Source organism: Nerophis lumbriciformis, linkage group LG02 (genome assembly GCF_033978685.3).
Source record: "Nerophis lumbriciformis linkage group LG02, RoL_Nlum_v2.1, whole genome shotgun sequence".
NCBI classification, from domain to species: Eukaryota; Metazoa; Chordata; class Actinopteri; order Syngnathiformes; family Syngnathidae; genus Nerophis; species Nerophis lumbriciformis.
The window spans coordinates 73,272,501-73,292,500 of NC_084549.2; the positions used below are offsets into that span (position 1 = coordinate 73,272,501).

General features: G+C 36.9%; 1 protein-coding gene across 3 annotated transcripts in view; it reads left to right on the plus strand.

Moving 5' to 3' along the window:
• The window catches only part of slka (STE20-like kinase a), a 107,880-nt gene that overhangs the window by 64,993 nt on the left and 22,887 nt on the right, over positions 1-20,000 (plus strand). For 2 of the 3 annotated variants that reach the window (XM_061968398.1, XM_061968406.1), the window contains exons 11-12: positions 1-104; positions 5,390-5,569. The exon at positions 1-104 is cut by the window's left edge and continues 20 nt beyond it. In XM_061968398.1, coding sequence (XP_061824382.1) covers positions 1-104; positions 5,390-5,569 — 284 coding nt within the window. Of the gene's footprint in view, positions 105-5,389; positions 5,570-11,643; positions 11,737-20,000 lie in introns of all 3 variants that reach the window. The other variant, XM_061968388.1, reaches the window with a different exon arrangement.

Below are 20,000 nucleotides of genomic sequence, written 5' to 3' on the forward strand. Positions count from 1 at the left end.
TGCGCCTGCTGCAGAAAGAGGAGCAGCGAGCTCAGCAGCAGCTCAGCAACAAGCTGCAGCAGCAGAGAGACCACATCTTGCGGCGCTTTGAGCAGGAAACTACAGTGAGTCACTTCCACCACCTCCATTTGCGTGTCATGACAGAATCGTTGCCATGGAGATCACACCTTATTGACCTCGGTGCCCAACTTTTACACTACAGATAATAACACTGAATTAGTCATCTTACTCATCATATTAAATAATTAGATCTAACCTACAGCTTACAACTTGGTCAAATTATAGAATAGAATAGAAAGTACTTTATTGATCCCTGGGGGAAATTCAGCACCACAGTTCGCTCACAATAAACAATAAACACTTAGGTATTTTTTACATGTGAATAATATAAATACAGTCTATTATACAGCATTATTCACATGTGAATAACATAAATACAGTCTATTATACAGCATTATTCACATGTGAATAATATAAATACCGTCTATTATACAGCATTATTCACATGTGAATAACATAAATACAGTCTATTATACAGCATTATTCACATGTGAATAATATAAATACAGTCTATTATACAGCATTATTCACATTTGAATAATATAAATACAGTCTATTATACTGCATTATTCACATGTGAATAACATAAATACAGTCTATTATACTGCATTATTCACATGTGAATAATATAAATACCGTCTATTATACAGCATTATTCACATGTGAATAATATAAATACAGTCTATTATACAGCATTATTCACATGAGAATAATATAAATACAGTCTATTATACAGCATTATTCACATGTGAATAATATAAATACAGTATTGTACTGCATTATTCACATGTGAATAATATAAATACAGTCTATTATACAGCATTATTCACATGTGAATAATATAAATACAGTCTATTATACTGCATTATTCACATGTGAATAATATAAATACAGTCTATTATACAGCATTATTCACATGTGAATACTATAAATACAGTCTATTATACAGCATTATTCACATGTGAATAACTTAAATACAGTTTATTATACAGCATTATTCACATATGAATAATATAAATACAGTCTATTATACTGCATTATTCACATGTGAATAACATAAATACAGTTTATTATACAGCATTATTCACATGTGAATAATATAAATACAGTCTATTATACAGCATTATTCACATGTGAATAATATAAATACAGTCTATTATACAGCATTATTCACATGTGAATAATATAAATACAGTCTATTATACAGCATTATTCACATGTGAATAATATAAATACAGTCTATTACACTGCATTATTCACCGCCCTGAGATCGGTAGGTTGTGAGTTCAAACCCTGGCCGAGTCATACCTAAGACTATAAAAATGGGAGCCATTACCTCCCTGCTTGGCATTCAGCATCAAGGGTTGGAATTGGGGGTTAAATCACCAAAAATGATTCCCGGGCGCGGCCACTGCTGCTGCCCACTGCTCCCCTCATCTCCCAGGGGGTTGTGAATAATATAAATACAGTCTATTATACAGCATTATTCACATGTGAATAACATAAATACAGTCTATTATACAGCATTATTCACATGTGAATAATATAAATACAGTCTATTATACAGCATTATTCACATGTGAATAATATAAATACAGTCTATTATACAGCATTATTCACATGTGAATAACATAAATACAGTCTATTATACAGCATTATTCACATGTGAATAATATAAATACAGTCTATTATACAGCATTATTCACATGCGAATAATATAAATACAGTCTATTATACTGCATTATTCACATGTGAATTATATAAATACAGTCTATTATACAGCATTATTCACATGTGAATAACATAAATACAGTCTATTATACAGCATTATTCACATGCGAATAATATAAATACAGTCTATTATACTGCATTATTCACATGTGAATTATATAAATACAGTATATTATACAGAAATATTCACATGTGAATAATGCAGTCTATTATACTGCATTATTCACATGTGAATAACATAAATACAGTCTATTATACAGCATTATTCACATGTGAATAATATAAATACAGTCTATTATACAGCATTATTCACATGTGAATAATATAAATACAGTCTATTATACAGCATTATTCACATGTGAATAACATAAATACAGTCTATTATACAGCATTATTCACATGTGAATAATATAAATACAGTCTATTATACTGCATTATTCACATGTGAATAATATAAATACAGTCTATTATACTGCATTATTCACATGTGAATAACATAAATACAGTCTATTATACTGCATTATTCACATGTGAATAACATAAATACAGTCTATTATACAGCATTATTCACATGTGAATAAAATAAATATAGTCTATTATACAGCATTAGTCACATGTGAATAACATAAATACAGTCTATTATACAGCATTATTTACATGTGAATAATATAAATACAGTCTATTATACTGCATTATTCACATGTGAATAACATAAATACAGTCTATTATACAGCATTATTCACATGTGAATAATATAAATACAGTCTATTATACTGCATTATTCACATGTGAATAATATAAATACATTCTATTATACTGCATTATTCACATGTGAATAACATAAATACAGTCTATTATACAGCATCATTCACATGTAAATAATATAAATACAGTCTATTATACAGCATTATTCACATGTGAATAATATAAATACAGTCTATTATACAGCATTATTCACATGTGAATGATATAAATACAGTCTATTATACTGCATTATTCACATGTGAATAATATAAATACAGTCTATTATACTGCATTATTCACATGTGAATAACACAAATACAGTATATTATACAGCATTATTCACATGTGAATAATATAAATACAGTCTATTATACTGCATTATTCACATGTGAATAATATAAATACAGTCTATTATACAGCATTATTCACATGTGAATAATATGAATACAGTCTATTATACTGCATTATTCACATGTGAATAACATAAATACAGTCTATTATACAGCATTATTCACATGTGAATAATATAAATACAGTATTATACTGCATTATTCACATGTGAATAATGTAAATACAGTCTATTATACAGCATTATTCACATGTGAATAATGTAAATACAGTCTATTATACTGCATTATTCACATGTGAATAATATAAATGCAGTCTATTATACAGCATTATTCACATGTGAATAATATAAATACAGTCTATTATACTGCATTATTCACATGTGAATAATATAAATACAGTCTATTATACAGCATTATTCACATGTGAATAATATAAATACAGTCTATTATACAGCATTATTCACATGTGAATAATATAAATACAGTCTATTATACAGCATTATTCACATGAGAATAATATAAATACAGTCTATTATACAGCATTATTCACATGTGAATAATATAAATACAGTATTGTACTGCATTATTCACATGTGAATAATATAAATACAGTCTATTATACAGCATTATTCACATGTGAATGATATAAATACATTCTATTATACTGCATTATTCACATGTGAATAATATAAATGCAGTCTATTATACAGCATTATTCACATGTGAATAATATAAATACAGTCTATTATACAGCATTATTCACATGTGAATAATATAAATACAGTCTATTATACAGCATTATTCACATGAGAATAATATAAATACCGTCTATTATACAGCATTATTCACATGTGAATAATATAAATACCGTCTATTATACAGCATTATTCACATGTGAATACTATAAATACAGTCTATTATACAGCATTATTCACATGTGAATAACTTAAATACAGTTTATTATACAGCATTATTCACATATGAATAATATAAATACAGTCTATTATACTGCATTATTCACATGTGAATAATATAAATACAGTCCATTATACTGCATTATTCACATGTGAATAATATGAATACATTCTATTATACTGCATTATTCACATGTGAATAACATAAATACAGTCTATTATACAGCATTATTCACATGTGAATAATATAAATACAGTCTATTATACAGCATTATTCACATGTGAATACTATAAATACAGTCTATTATACAGCATTATTCACATGTGAATAATATAAATACATTCTATTATACTGCATTATTCACATGTGAATAACATAAATACAGTCTATTATACAGCATTATTCACATGTGAATAATATAAATACAGTATTGTACTGCATTATTCACATGTGAATAATATAAATACAGTCTATTATACAGCATTATTCACATGTGAATGATATAAATACAGTCTATTATACAGCATTATTCACATGTGAATAATATAAACACAGTCTATTATACAGCATTATTCACATGTGAATAATATAAATACAGTCTATTATACTGCATTATTCACATGTGAATGATATAAATACAGTCTATTATACTGCATTATTCACATGTGAATAATATAAATACAGTCTATTATACAGCATTATTCACATGTGAAAAACATAAATACAGTCTATTATACAGCATTATTCACATGTGAATAATATAAATACATTCTATTATACTGCATTATTCACATGTGAATAATATAAATACAGTCTATTATACTGCATTATTCACATGTGAATAACACAAATACAGTCTATACAGAAATATTCACATATTAATAACATAAATACAGTCTATTATACTGCATTATTCAGATGTGAATAACATAAATACAGTATATTATACAGCATTATTCACTTGTGAATAACATAAATACAGTCTATTATACAGCATAATGAAACCATTAATTATTCGTTATTATTTATTCAACACTTATGTGTCAAAGTCAAGGCCCACGGGCCAGATCCAGCCCGCGAATGAATGCTCTATGGCCCCCGGGATGATATTTGATTAGTATTAGAACCGGCCCGCAGGCCACAGCCACCTGCTGCTGTATTGCACGCACCAATACTCCATCACAATGTTTTCAACCTCAAACCTTTTTTCATTTAAAAAAAATACCACAAATAACATAATTGTAGCCATTGGCGTTTATTTACTTAAACCACAAAAGTGAGGAAAAAAAGTTTACTTTGATATGATTTGAGCTTGCATGGGAATGTGCGGAAGAAAACAGCTGTCATTGACAAAATAGTCACTTATTAATAGTTGAATAAATAAATAAAATAATAGTATATTAATTAATTTATTAAAAAAATAATCTGGAGGTTTCCTACAGCCACAGCTGTCTTCTTTGTAGACCACAAACCCTGCAATTAATTGAATACAACTTACTGTTGACTTATTTTACTGAGCCGCCTGGACAGAGATAGTACCACTCCACTATTGGTACGGGGGAGGACTGTACCCGCTGCTGTGTGTGCAGGCCAAAAAGCGCCAGTACGACCAGGAAGTGGAGGGCATGGAGAAGAAGCAAAAGCAGACCATCGAGCGCCTGGAACAGGACCACACCAGCCGCTTGCGGGACGAAGCCAAGCGCATCAAAGCGGACCAGGACAAGGAACTCTCCAAGTTCCAGAACATGCTGAAGAACAAGAAGAAAGAGGTACAGGGGAGGGTTGTGCATGGAGGTGGTGCATATTTGCATGTCGTCACTGTGAGGCGTTCAGGGGTGCACGTGTCGATGAAACACCTGGTGGCTTCTTGGCTGACTTGCTTTCAAGCCTACGGGAGTGGTGGACCATGCTGCTCTGGTATATCAGCATAGATTGCTTTTGTAGCTGCCGCATGTTTTTCTACAAAGCCCAAAAGCAGTGAAGTTGTCACGTTGTGTAAATGGTCAATAAAAAGAGAATCCTTTTCAACTTATATTCACTTGAATAGACTGCAAAGACAAGATATTTAACGTTCCAACTGGTAAACTTTGTTATTTTTAGCAAATATTAGCTCATTTGGAATTTGAAAAGCTGGCACAAGTGACAAAAAAGACTGAGAAAGTTGAGTAATGCTCGTCAAAGACTTATTTGGAACATCCCACAGGTGAACGGGCTAATTGGGAACAGGTGGGTGCCATGATTGGGTATAAAAGCAGCTTCCATGAAATGCTCAGTCGTTCACAAACAAGGACGGGGGCGAGGGTCACCACTTTGTCAACAAATGCCTGAGCAAATTGTTTAAGAACAACATTTCTCAACCAAGGAATTTAGGGATTTCACCATCAACGCTCCGTAATATCATCAAAAGGTTCAGAGAATCTGGAGAAATCACTGCACGTAAGCCATGATATTACGCACCTCGGATCCCTCAGGCGGTGCTGCATCAAAAAGCCACATCAGTGTGTAAAGGATATCACCACATGGGCTCAGGAACACTTAAAAAACAGTCAGTAACTACAGTTGGTCGCTACATCTGTAAGTGCAAGTTAAAACTCTACTATGCAAAGCAAAAGCCATTTATCAACAACACCCAGTAACGCCGCCGGCTTCGCTGGGCCTGAGCTCATCTAAGATGGACCGATGCAAAGTGGAAAAGTGTTCTGTGGTCTGACGAGTTCACATTTCAAATTGTTTTTGGAAACTTTGGACGTCGTGTCCTCCGGACCACAGAGGAAAAGAACCATCAGGACTGTTCTAGGGTGAAAGTGTAAAAGGCAGCATGTGTGATGGTATGGGGGTGTATTAGTGGCCAAGGCATGGGTAACTTGCACATCTGTGAAGGCACCATTAATGCTGAAAGGTACATACAGCTTTTGGAGCAACATACAGTTAGGTCCATAAATATTTGGACATTGACACAATTTTCAGTATTCCAGCACTGTACAACACCACAATGGATTTGAAATGAAACAATCAAGATCTGCTTTAAGTGCAGACTTTGAGCTTTAATTTGAGGGTATTTACATCCAAATCAGGTGAACGGTGTAGGAATTACAACACATTTTATATGTGCCTTCCACTTTTTAAGGGACCAAAAGTAATTGGACAAACTAATATTGAGGGGATCTGGTTTGGTGGCTGCAGGATTAGGTCTCTGCTATTTGCAGATGATGTGGTCCTGATGGCTTCCTCCGGCCAGGATCTTCAGCTCTCACTGGATCGGTTCGCAGCCGAGTGTGAAGCGACTGGGATGGGAATCAGCACCTCCAAGTCCGAGTCCATGGTTCTCTCCCGGAAAAGGGTGGAGTGCCATCTCCGGGTTGGGGAGGAGATCTTGCCCCAAGTGGAGGAGTTCAAGTACCTCGGAGTCTTGTTCACGAGTGGGGGAAGAGTGGATCGTGAGATCGACTGGCGGATCGGTGCGGCATCTTCAGTAATGCGGACGCTGTATCGATCCGTTGTGGTGAAGAAGGAGCTGAGCCGGAAGGCAAAGCTCTCGATTTACCGGTCGATCTACGTTCCCATCCTCACCTATGGTCATGAGCTTTGGGTCATGACCGAAAGGACAAGATCACGGGTACAAGCGGCCGAAATGAGTTTCCTCCGCCGAGTGGCGGGGCTCTCCCTTAGAGATAGGGTGAGAAGCTCTGTCATCCGGGGGGAGCTCAAAGTAAAGCCGCTGCTCCTCCACATGGAGAGGAGCCAGATGAGGTGGTTCGGGCATCTGGTCAGGATGCCACCCGAACGCCTCCCTAGGGAGGTGTTTCGGGCACGTCCGACCGGTAGGAGGCCACGGGGAAGACCCAGGACGCGCTGGGAAGACTATCTCTCCCGGCTGGCCTGGGAACGCCTCGGGATCCCCCGGGAGGAGCTGGACGAAGTGGCTGGGGAGAGGGAAGTCTGGGCTTCCCTGCTTAGGCTGCTGCCCCCGCGACCCGACCTCGGATAAGCGGAAGAAGATGGATGGATGGATGGAATATAATCATAAATAAAATTGTCATTTTTTAATACTTTGTTGCAAATCCTTTGCAGTCAATGACAGCCTGAAGTGTGGAAGCCATAGACATCACCAGACGCAGGGTTTGGTCCCTGGTGATGCTTTGCCGGGCCTCTGCTGCAGCCGTCTTCACTTCCTGCTTGTTCTTTGGGCATTTTCCCTTCAGTTTTGTCTTCAGCAAGTGAAATTCATGCTCAATTGGATTCAGGTCAGGTGATTGACTTGGCCATTGCAGGACATTCCACTTCTTTGCCTTAAAAAACTATTTGGTGGCTTTCGCAGTATGCTTGGGGTCATTGACCATCTGCATTGTGAAGCGCCGTCCAATGAGTTTTGAAGCATTTGGCTGAATATGAGCAGATAATATTGCCCCAAACACTTCAGAATTCATTCTGCTGCTTTTGTCAGCTGTCACATCATCAATAAATATAAGAGATCCAGTTCCACTGGCAGCCATGCATGCCACTACCACCACCATGCTTCACTGATGAGGTGCTATGCTTTGGATCTTGAGCAGTTCCTTCCCTCCTCCATACTCTTCTCTTTCCATCATTCTGCTACAAGTTGATCTTGGTCTCATCTGTCCATAAGATGTTGTTCCAGAACTGCACAGGCTCTTTTACATGTTTCTTGGCAAACTCTAATCTGGCCTTCCTGTTTTTGAGGCTCACCAGTGGTTTACACCTTGTGATGAACCCTCTGTATTTCCTCTGGTGAAGTCTTCTCTTAATTGTTGACTTGGACACGGTACACCTACGTCCTGGAGACTTTTCTTCATCTGGCCAACTGTTGTGAAGGGCTTTTTCTTGACAAGGGAAATGATTTTTCTGTCATCCACCACACTTGTTTTCCGTGGTCTTCCAGGTCTTTGGGTGTTGCTGAGCTCAGTAGTGTGTTCTCTCTTTTTAAGAATGTACCAAACAGTTGATTTGGCCACACCTCATGTTTTTGCTATCTATCTGATGGCTTTGTTTTGATTTTTCAGCCTAATGATGGCTTGCTTCACTGATAGTGACAGCTCTTTGGACATCATATTAAGAGATGACCTCCCCAGATTCCAAATGAATATACCACACTTGAAATGCCATCTAGGCCTTTTATCTGCTCTTTGTAAATGAAATAAATGAAAAAAAAACAAGGGAATAACACAAACGTGGCCATGGAACAGCTGAGTAGCCAATTGTCCAATTACTTTTGGTCCCTTAAAAAGTGGAAGGCACATATAAAATGTGTTGTAATTCCTACACCGTTCACCTGATTTGGATGTAAATACCCTCAAATTAAAGCTCAAAGTCTGCACTTAAAGCACATCTTGATTGTTTCATTTCAAATCCATTGTGGTGTTGTACAGAGCTGGAATACTGAAAATTGTGTCAATGTCCAAATATTTATGGACCTAACTGTATGTTGCCATCCAAGCAACATTATCATGGACGCCCCTGCTTATTTCAGCAAGACGATGCCAAGCCACGTGTTACAACAGCGTGGCTTCGTAGTAAAAGAGTGCGAGTACTAGACTGGCCTGCCTGTAGTCCAGACATTGAGAATGTGTGAAGGCTAAAATATGAGAAGGGAGACTGTTGAACAACTTAAGCTGTACATCAAGCAAGAATGGGAAAGAATTCCACTTCAAAAATGTGTCTCCTCAGTTCCCAAACCTTTACTGAGTGTTGTTAAAAGGAAAGGCCATGTAACACACTGGTTAAAATGCCTTTTTTGACATGTGTTGCTGCCAATAAATTCTAAGTTCATGATTATTTGCCAAAAATAAGAAAGTTTCTCAGTGTGAACATGAAATATCTTCCGCTTATCCGAGGTCGGGTCGCGGGGGCAGCAGCCTAAGCAGGGAAGCCCAGACTTCCCTCTCCCCAGCCACTTCGTCCAGCTCTTCCTGTGGGATCCCGAGGCGTTCCCAGGCCAGCCGGGAGACATAGTCTTCCCAACGTGTCCTGGGTCTTCCCCGTGGCCTCCTACCGGTCGGACGTGCCCTAAACACCTCCCTAGGGAGGCGTTAGGGTGGCATCCTGACCAGATGCCCGAACCACCTCATCTGGCTCCTCTCCATGTGGAGGAGCAGCGGCTTTACTTTGAGCTCCTCCCGGATGACAGAGCTTCTCACCCTATCTCTAAGGGAGAGCCCCGCCACCCGGCGGAGGAAACTCATTTCGGCCGCTTGTACCCGTGATCTTGTCCTTTCGGTCATAACCCAAAGCTCATGACCATAGGTGAGGATGGGAACGTAGATCGACCGGTAAATTGAGAGCTTTGCCTTCCGGCTCAGCTCCTTCTTCACCACAACGGATCGATACAGCGTCCGCATTACTGAAGACGCCGCACCGATCCGCCTGTCGATCTGACGATCCACTCCCCCCCCCCACTCGTGAACAAGACTCCGAGGTACTTGAACTCCTCCACTTGGGGCAAGATCTCCTCCCCAACCCGGGGTTTTAACTTGCACTTACAGATGTAGCGACCAACTGTAGTTACTGACTGTTTTTTAAGTGTTCCTGAGCCCATGTGGTGATATCCTTTACACATTGATGTGGCTTTTTGATGCAGCACCGCCTGAGGGATCCAAGGTGTGTAATATCATGGCTTACGTGCAGTAATTTCTCCAGATTCTCTGAACCTTTTGATGATATTACGGAGCGTAGATGGTGAAATCCCTAAATTCCTTGGTTGAGAAATGTTGTTCTTAAACAATTTGCTCAGGCATTTGTTGACAAAGTGGTGACCCTCGCCCCCGTCCTTGTTTGTGAACGACTGAGCATTTCATGGAATCTATTTTTATACCCAATCATGGCACCCACCTGTTCCCAATAAGCCTGTTCACCTGTGGGGTGTTCCAAATAAGTCTTTGATGAGCATTCTTCAACTTTCTCACTCTTTTTTGTCACTTGTGCCAGCTTTTTTGAAACATGTCGCAGGCATCAAATTCCAAATGAGCTAATATTTGCTAAAAATAACAAAGTTTACCAGTTGGAACGTTAAATATCTTGTCTTTGCAGTCTATTCAATTGAATATAAGTTGAAAAGGATTTGTTGTATTCTCTTTTTATTGACCATTTACACAACGTGACAACTTCACTGCTTTTTTGTACATTAGCATAGATCGCTATGATATCTGCCGCATGTTTGTGTATTCATTATTTACCCGCCTCCACAGCAGGCTTTGTGAGCTGTGTGAGACGTCTTCGTCTGCCTCTCAGAGCTGTTTTTATTATTATTATTATTATTATGCTTTGTTTGTGTCCATCTTATGCAGCTCTCGCTCTCTCTCGCACTTAGCTTTGTTGCCATGGTGATCTCGCTCCGTGTTTAGTGTGGTCAAGTACTTGTTGGCCTCTGCTTGCAGCATCAATACAGACTATTAGCGCTGATGCAAGCGTGTTTTACTACGTGATTTTTTTTTTGTATTTGAACTGTGCTATATTGTACTAACCGTGTGTTTGGTGTGAGTGTGTGAGGTGGCTTTGGTCAATGGATGATTATTTTACCTGGTATCGGGATTATTCGGGGTGACGGCTGACTTGGAATCATTGATAACCAAATAGTCCTGACTGATGATTCCAGCTTAGTTTCTCTTGCTTTTTTCATTCCAAGCCGCACGACAAACGATCATCTTGCAAAGTAGAACTTGACTAACTGCGGTGCAACTCTTGGCTACTAATCTCGGGAGGATGGGGGTCACTTGAATCATCTGGTGGTGGGACCCTCTCTTGTCTTCTGCATGTCTTCTACTTTCCAAGAGCCTTCTTTGCTATTACTGTTGTATTTGCTCGCAATCAAACACAAAACACATTCCAGGCCAAACAGGAAGTTGGACAGTCACCAAAACACATGCGAAAAGAGCTCATGAAGCGCTTAAAGGAGGACCTAACGCTTCTTAAGACGGCTGAGGTAAAACACAAACTCCTCATCCCCATTTCTTATTTCTTCTCCTCTCTTCTGACTTGTCTTCCGTCCTTTAAGTTGGATGTCGTCCAACTAATCCAGTCCCAGTCCACCGTCTTATTGTTCTGGAACTATCTCAGCTTAGGTCGACCTCAACAAACGTGGTGTTCCGCTTTTGTCGTGTCATTATTAAGTTGCAAAGCATTCAAACACATGAACTATCTATTAAACGAGACAAGAAGCAAGGAATCGTACAGAGACAGGATTCAACTTAGCTCACTAGGAGAGCGTGTGCACTTGCACCCTCGTACAATGTCGCCCCACGCTCTGAGGAAAGGGTTCCACACGCCTCATTTATTTGGGCATTTTCTGTTTACATGGCTGCAGCTTCTTCTAAGGGGAGGTGGTCATAAACTGCTGCGGCGCTGGGTCATAAACAGTTCAAACAAAAAGGTGATTGGAGCGGTGTCGGGTTTGCCCCCTCTCTGCTTTGTAGATTTCGGGTCACGATAAGGTCCTTCCTGTGGCTGTCCAATAGATCAAAGAAACCGACACCTCCACGTCGCATCCCATCGCACACAGTGGAGGTTTACAAGTGGTAGGCCTTTTGCTTGATAAGTTTAAAGACAGCTTTTGTCTTCTCGCAGGGCAACCTGAACTCATGGGGAAACAAATTGTGTGATAATTTACATACAATTATTCTGGAACTATCTCAGCTTAGGTCGACCTCAACAAAAGTGGTGTTCCGCTTTTGTCGACACAAAATGGTTGTGGTCATTCCTTATTATTAAGTTGAAAAGCATTCAAACGCGCACGCGGTGACGTCCTGTTTAGTGCAAAGTGTCAGGTTCAAACACCGAACTATCTATTAAATAAGACAAAAAGCAAGGAATCAAACAGAGACAGGACTCAATTTAGCTCACTAGGAGAGCGCGTGCACTTGCACCCTTGTACAATGTCGCCCCACGCTCTGAGGAAAGGGTTCCACACGCCTCATTTATTTGGGCATTTTCTGTTTACATGGCTGCAGCTGCTTCTAAGGGGAGGTGGTCATAAACTGCCGCGGCGCTGGGTCATAAACAGTTAAAACAAAAAGGTGATTGGAGCGGTGTCGGGTTTGCCCCCTCTCTGCTTTGTAGATTTCGGGTCACGATAAGGCCTTCCTGTGGCTGTCCAATAGATCAAGGAAACCGACACCTCCACGTCGCATCCCATCGCACACAGTAGAGGTTTACAAGTGGTAGGCCTTCTGCTTGATAAGGTCAAAGACAGCTTTTGTCTTCTCGCAGGGCGACCCGAACTCATGGGGAAACAAATTGTGTGATAATTTATATACAATTATTCTGGAACTATCTCAGCTTAGGTCGACCTCAACAAAAGTGGTGTTCCGCTTTTGTCGACACAAAATGGTTGTGGTCATTCCTTATTATTAAGTTGAAAAGCATTCAAACGCGCACGCGGTGACGTCCTGTTTAGTGCAAAGTGTCAGGTTCAAACACCGAACTATCTATTAAATAAGACAAGAAGCAAGGAATCAAACAGAGACAGGACTCAATTTAGCTCATGGGGAGAGTGCGTGCACTTGTACCCTTGTACAATGTCGCCCCATGCTCTGAGGAAAGGGTTCCACACGCCTCATTTATTTGGGCATTTTCTGTTTACATGGCTGCAGCTTCTTCTAAGGGGAGGTGGTCATAAACTGCCGCGGCGCTGGGTCATAAACAGTTCAAACAAAAAGGTGATTGGAGCGGTGTCGGGTTTGCCCCCTCTCTGCTTTGTAGATTTCGGGTCACGATAAGATCTTCCTGTGGCTGTCTTATAGATCAAAGAAACCGACACCTCCACGTCGCATGCCATCGCACACAGTGGAGGTTTACAAGCGGTAGGCCTTTTGCTTGATAAGTTTAAAGACAGCTTTTGTCTTCTCGCAGGGCGACCTGAACTCATGGGGAAACAAATTGTGTGATAATTTATATACAATTATTCTGGAACTATCTCAGCTTAGGTCGACCTCAACAAAAGTGGTGTTCCGCTTTTGTCGACACAAAATGGTTGTGTTCATTCCTTATTATTAAGTTGCAAAGCATTCAAACGTGCACACGGTGACGTCCTGTTTAGTGCAAAGTGTCAGGTTCAAACACCGAACTATCTATTAAATAAGACAAGAAGCAAGGAGTCAAACAGAGACAGGACTCAATTTAGCTCATGGGGAGAGTGCGTGCACTTGCACCCTTGTACAATGTCGCCCCACGTTTTGAGGAAAGGGTTCCACACGCCTCATTTATTTGGGCATTTTCTGTTTACATGGCTGCAGCTGCTTCTAAGGGTAGGTGGTCATAAACTGCCGCGGCGCTGGGTCATAAACAGTTCAAACAAAAAGGTGATTGGAGCGGTGTCGGGTTTGCCCCCTCTCTGCTTTGTAGATTTCGGGTCACGATAAGATCTTCCTGTGGCTGTCTTATAGATCAAAGAAACCGACACCTCCACGTCGCATGCCATCGCACACAGTGGAGGTTTACAAGTGGTGGGCCTTTTGCTTGATAAGGTCAAAGACAGCTTTTGTCTTCTCGCAGGGCGACCTGAACTCATGGGGAAACAAATTGTGTTATAACTTATACACAATTATTCTGACACAAAGTAAGCTTCACAATAAAACATGGCTGCACTAACCTGGATTCTACCTTGGCCACTAACAAAATGCACTCATTTAATTATCTTTTTTTTTTTAGATTGTCAGCCAACGGAATAAAGATTAGCATTTTTTACAAAAGCGTTCTAGTCAAGATTAGACAAAATTAGCTAAAATATCAAATAACAATTTTAATAAAAATATGCTGAAAGCCCATCCTGCATATTATATTATATTATGGCAGCAGCGATCAATTATTTTAGAAATCCAGTAATCTATTAATTAGTTTGTTCTATCCATCCATCCATCAATTTTCTACCGCTTGTCCCTTTCGGGGTCGCCGGGGGGTGTTGGAGCCTATCTCAGCTACTCAACAAGTAATTGGATAAAACACTCTTTTCAGCCTCAAAGAAAATATTAAATAATCTTTTACGGTTTTAAGAAAAACAAATACAAATCTGCGCTGTTAGCCATAACACAGATTACTGCACCACCGCTCTCATGTACACTCTATTTTAGTCGCCGTGCGGAAACAATGTCTGCATATTTGAAGTTCTGGGCACTCCATGCCGTCCGGATTGTACGAAGTTTGACAAGTTACACTTAATAAACAATGGAAGCAACTAGGGCTGCAGCTAACGATTATTTTTCTATCGATTAATCTATAGATTATTTTTTTCGATTAATCGGTTAATCTATAGATTATTTTTTCGATTAATCTATAGATTATTTTTCCTTTTACCGATTTTTTTTTTTAATTTAAAATGAAGAGGAAAAAATGAATGTAGGCCAGTTTTTTCAAAAGGCATGGCTTTTATTTACAAAAAAAAAAGTATGGCCACTCAGTCAACATTGACAACAACATGACAAAATATTCTGTAACAATGTAAACATTTAAAACTTTTAACATTTAACAAAATTAAAAGTAGCTTATTTGCTTTTTAATGTGCAAATATAAAAGTAAACATCCAGTGCAAATCTTAATATTCTGGAATAGTATAAGCATTTCAAAAGTAAAAGTATTGCTTATTTTGCTTTAAAATGTGCAAAAATAAAGATAAACATCCAATACAAAAAAGTGCAAAACGGAAATATTCTGTAACAAGTGTAAACAATTCAACAAAAGTAAAAGTATTGCTTATTTGCTAAAATGTGCAAAAATAAAGCTAAACATCCAATACAAAAAAGTGTACAGTGTAAACATTTCAACAAAAGTAAAATTATTGCTTATTTTGCTTAATAACACAACAATGATAGTATGATTAAAGTGAAAGTTAATTGTTGGTTTGTACATAGTATATGTAACTGTTAATGTTGTAAAAGGTATTTGCACAACTAATTAACGTTAGCGTTTGTGACACGTCTTGTGCCGTGGGGTTCTTTCAGGACCGACAGACTGAACGCCAGACGGCTTTGCCAGGTTTACAATCTTTTCATTTTACACAAAGTCTTTTCTCTTCCAACTGCGCGGATCGCGCACCTGGGCACGATTGCGGCGTCGCTCCCGGCGCGCCCCGCCTCGCCGCTCGCTGGCCGCCGCCGCCTCTCCACAGCGTTAAAGAGGAGCGCGTCTTTGTAAACACTGAACAGGCACGCCAAACGCGCCTCTCAGAGCGAAACGGTGCTTTAGTTTATGAATTTACAACGCAGATACAAATGACACATTCATGTTTTTGTGTAATAATGACAACGTATACGCACGCGGACGATTGACTTGTTGATGGTGATGGCAAGAACGCTGTCGGGGGTTTTCTTTTCAAATGTTCGTTCATAGCCGTTGTGCTGCTATGATAGGCCATTTCCGCTCGACACAGTGTGCATACAACAACATTATTAGGCCGTTTATTGAAATACTCCCACACTTTTGACGACTTTTGGCGTGCTTTTTTCCCCTCGCTCGCATCGTCTGCTTTGCGCTCCGCCATGACAGTAGTGTGACGTAAATATGCGACGCGCCGACGCACAAAAACGGCGTCGACGTATTTACGTAACCGATGACGTCGACTACGTCGACGCGTCGTTTCAGCCTTAGAAGCAACACATAACTGAAGGTTTTTTCTGATCAAATTAATCAATTTCATCGATTATTCGTAGCAGCCCCGCTGATTATCTGTCTGGCCAAAGTCACAAGTTTCGGTAATGTTGACAACCGCTTATCAATCAATCAATCATCAATCAATATTTATTGATATAGCCCTAAATCACAAGTTATGTTGACATAAGCCAGCCAGCGTGAGAAGTGTCGACATAAGTGGGTTCAACTGTATGTATGTCCACTGTGTTGTCCACTAGGGGCACTAGACTAGGAAATGGGCTTCTAGCTTGAATACAGGAAAGTCGCGGTTTGCCATTTGCTTCCCAACATTCATTTAGTTGTTTTTTTTAATGATTCAATAGAAATTGCTTTTATTTAAAAAATGAGCCCAGAGGGCGCTGTCTCAAGTTAATTCAATCCAGTATGCTTGTGTTGGAAGCACAAAACCAGAGGTGTCAAAGTGGTTTTCACCGAGGGCCACATGGCAGTTATGTTTGGCCCCAGAGGGCCGCTTCTAACAGTCAATACTATTATTGCACCATTTTTGTATGCATTTTATTAGTAGATTTTTTTTTAAACTAAAATGTAACAAAAAAATGGTAAGTTGCAATAATTTCACCTCAAAATGTAGTGTATATTACTGTAAATGGAAAAACAGTACTGCTGTTTTTATGGTTAAAAAAAAAAAAAAAAAAAAGGCAGCTCAGTTGCCAGAATTTTACTGTAAAATTTGCATGTGTTTTTTTTTTTACTTTAAATAAAAACAATTACATTTTACAGTACAATTTCGGCACCTGAGCTGTCAGTTATGACATCATTTATTATGCATTTTATAAGTTTTTTTTTTTAAACTAAAATGTAAAAAAAATATGGTAAGTTACAATAATTTCACCTCAAAATGTAGTGTATATTACTGTAAATGGAAAAACAGTACTGCTGTTTTTATGGTTAAAAAAAAAAAGGCAGCTCAGTTGCCAGAATTTTACTGTAAAATTTACTTTATTTTTTTTTTTTTACTTTAAATAAAAACAATTAAAATTTACAGTACAATTTCGGCACCTGAGCTGTCAGTTTGTTTGTTTTATGACACCATTTTTTATGCCTTTTATTAGTACTTTTTTTTTTTTTTTTTACTAGAATGTAAATAAAAATATGGTAAATTGCAATAATTTCACCTCAAAATGTAGTGTATATTACTGTAAATGGAAAAACAGTACTGCTGTTTTTATGGTAAAAAAGGCAGCTCAGTTGCCAGAATTTTACTGTAAAATTTACATTAGTTTTTTTTTTTTACTTTAAATAAAAACAATTAAATTTTACAGTACAATGTCGGCACCTGAGCTGTCAGTTTGTTAGTTTTATGACACCATTTTTTATGCATTTTATTAGTAGATTTTTTTTAAACTAAAATGTAAAAAAAAATATGGTAAGTTGCAATAATTTCACCTCAAAATGTAGTGTATATTACTGTAAATGGAAAAACAGTACTGCTGTTTTTATGGTTAAAAAAAAAAAGGCAGCTCAGTTGCCAGAATTTTACTGTAAAATTTACTTTATTTTTTTTTTTTTACTTTAAATAAAAACAATTAAAATTTACAGTACAATTTCGGCACCTGAGCTGTCAGTTTGTTTGTTTTATGACACCATTTTTTATGCCTTTTATTAGTACTTTTTTTTTTTTTTTTTACTAGAATGTAAATAAAAATATGGTAAATTGCAATAATTTCACCTCAAAATGTAGTGTATATTACTGCAATTGGAAAAACACTACTGCTGTTTTTATGGTAAAAAAGGCAGCTCAGTTGCCAGAATTTTACTGTAAAATTTACATTAGTTTTTTTTTTTTTTACTTTAAATAAAAACAATTAAATTTTACAGTACAATTTCGGCACCTGAGCTGTCAGTTTGTTTGTTTTATGACACCATTTTTTATGCATTTTATTAGTAGATTTTTTAAAATTTGAAATGTAAAAAAAATATGGTAAGTTGCAATAATTTCACCTTAAAATGTAGTGTATATTACTGTAAATGGAAAAACACTACTGCTGTTTTTATGGTAAAAAAAAAAAGAAAAAAAAAAGGCAGCTCAGTTGCCAGAATTTTACTGTAAAATTTCCTTTTTTTTTTTTTTTTTTTTACTTTAAATAAAAACAATTAAAATTTACAGTACAATTTCGGCACCTGAGCTGTCAGTTTGTTTGTTTTGTGACACAATTTTTTATGCATTTTATTAGTAGATTTTTTTTTAACTAAAATGTAAAAATAATATGTTAAGTTGCAATAATTTCACCTCAAAATGTAGTGTATATTACTGTAAATGGAAAAACACTACTGCTGTTTTTATGGTAAAAAGGCAGCTCAGTTGCCAGAATTTTACTGTAAAATTTACATTTGTTTTTTTTCTTACTTTAAATAAAAACAATTACATTTTACAGTACAATTTCGGCACCTGAGCTGTCAGTTATGACACCATTTATTATGCATTTTATTAGTTTTTTGTTTTTTTTAACTAAAATGTAAAAAAAAAAAATGGTAAGTTGCAATAATTTTACCTCAAAATGTAGTGTATATTACTGTAAATGGAAAAACTGTACTGCTGTTTTTATGGTTAAAAAAAAAAGGCAGCTCAGTTGCCAGAATTTTACTGTAAAAATGTTTTTAATTTTTTTTTTTACTTTAAATAAAAACAATTAAATTTTACAGTACAATTTCGGCACCTGAGCTGTCAGTTTGTTTGTTTTATGACACCATTTTTTATGCCTTTTATTAGTACTTTTTTTTTTTTTTTTACTAGAATGTAAATAAAAATATGGTAAATTGCAATAATTTCACCTCAAAATGTAGTGTATATTACTGTAAATAAAAAAACACTACTGCTGTTTTTATGGTAAAAAAGGCAGCTCAGTTGCCAGAATTTTACTGTAAAATTTACATTAGTTTTTTTTTTTTTTACTTTAAATAAAAACAATTAAATTTTACAGTACAATTTCGGCACCTGAGCTGTCAGTTTGTTTGTTTTATGACACCATTTTTTATGCATTTTATTAGTAGATTTTTTTAAATTTGAAATGTAAAAAAAATATGGTAAGTTGCAATAATTTCACCTTAAAATGTAGTGTATATTACTGTAAATGGAAAAACACTACTGCTGTTTTTATGGTAAAAAAAAAAAGAAAAAAAAAAGGCAGCTCAGTTGCCAGAATTTTACTGTAAAATTTCCTTTTTTTTTTTTTTTTTTTTACTTTAAATAAAAACAATTAAAATTTACAGTACAATTTCGGCACCTGAGATGTCAGTTTGTTTGTTTTATGACACCATTTTTTATGCCTTTTATTAGTACTTTTTTTTTTTTTTTTTACTAGAATGTAAAAAAAAATATGGTAAATTGCAATAATTTCACCTCAAAATGTAGTGTATATTACTGTAAATAGAGAAACAGTACTGCTGTTTTTATGGTTTAAAAAAAACAAACAAAAAAAAAGGCAGCTCAGTTGCCAGAATTTTACTGTAAAATGTACATTTGTTTTTGTTTTTTACTTTAAATAAAACAATTAAATTTTACAGTACAGTTTCAGCACCTGAGCTGTCTGTTTTTATTTTATGACA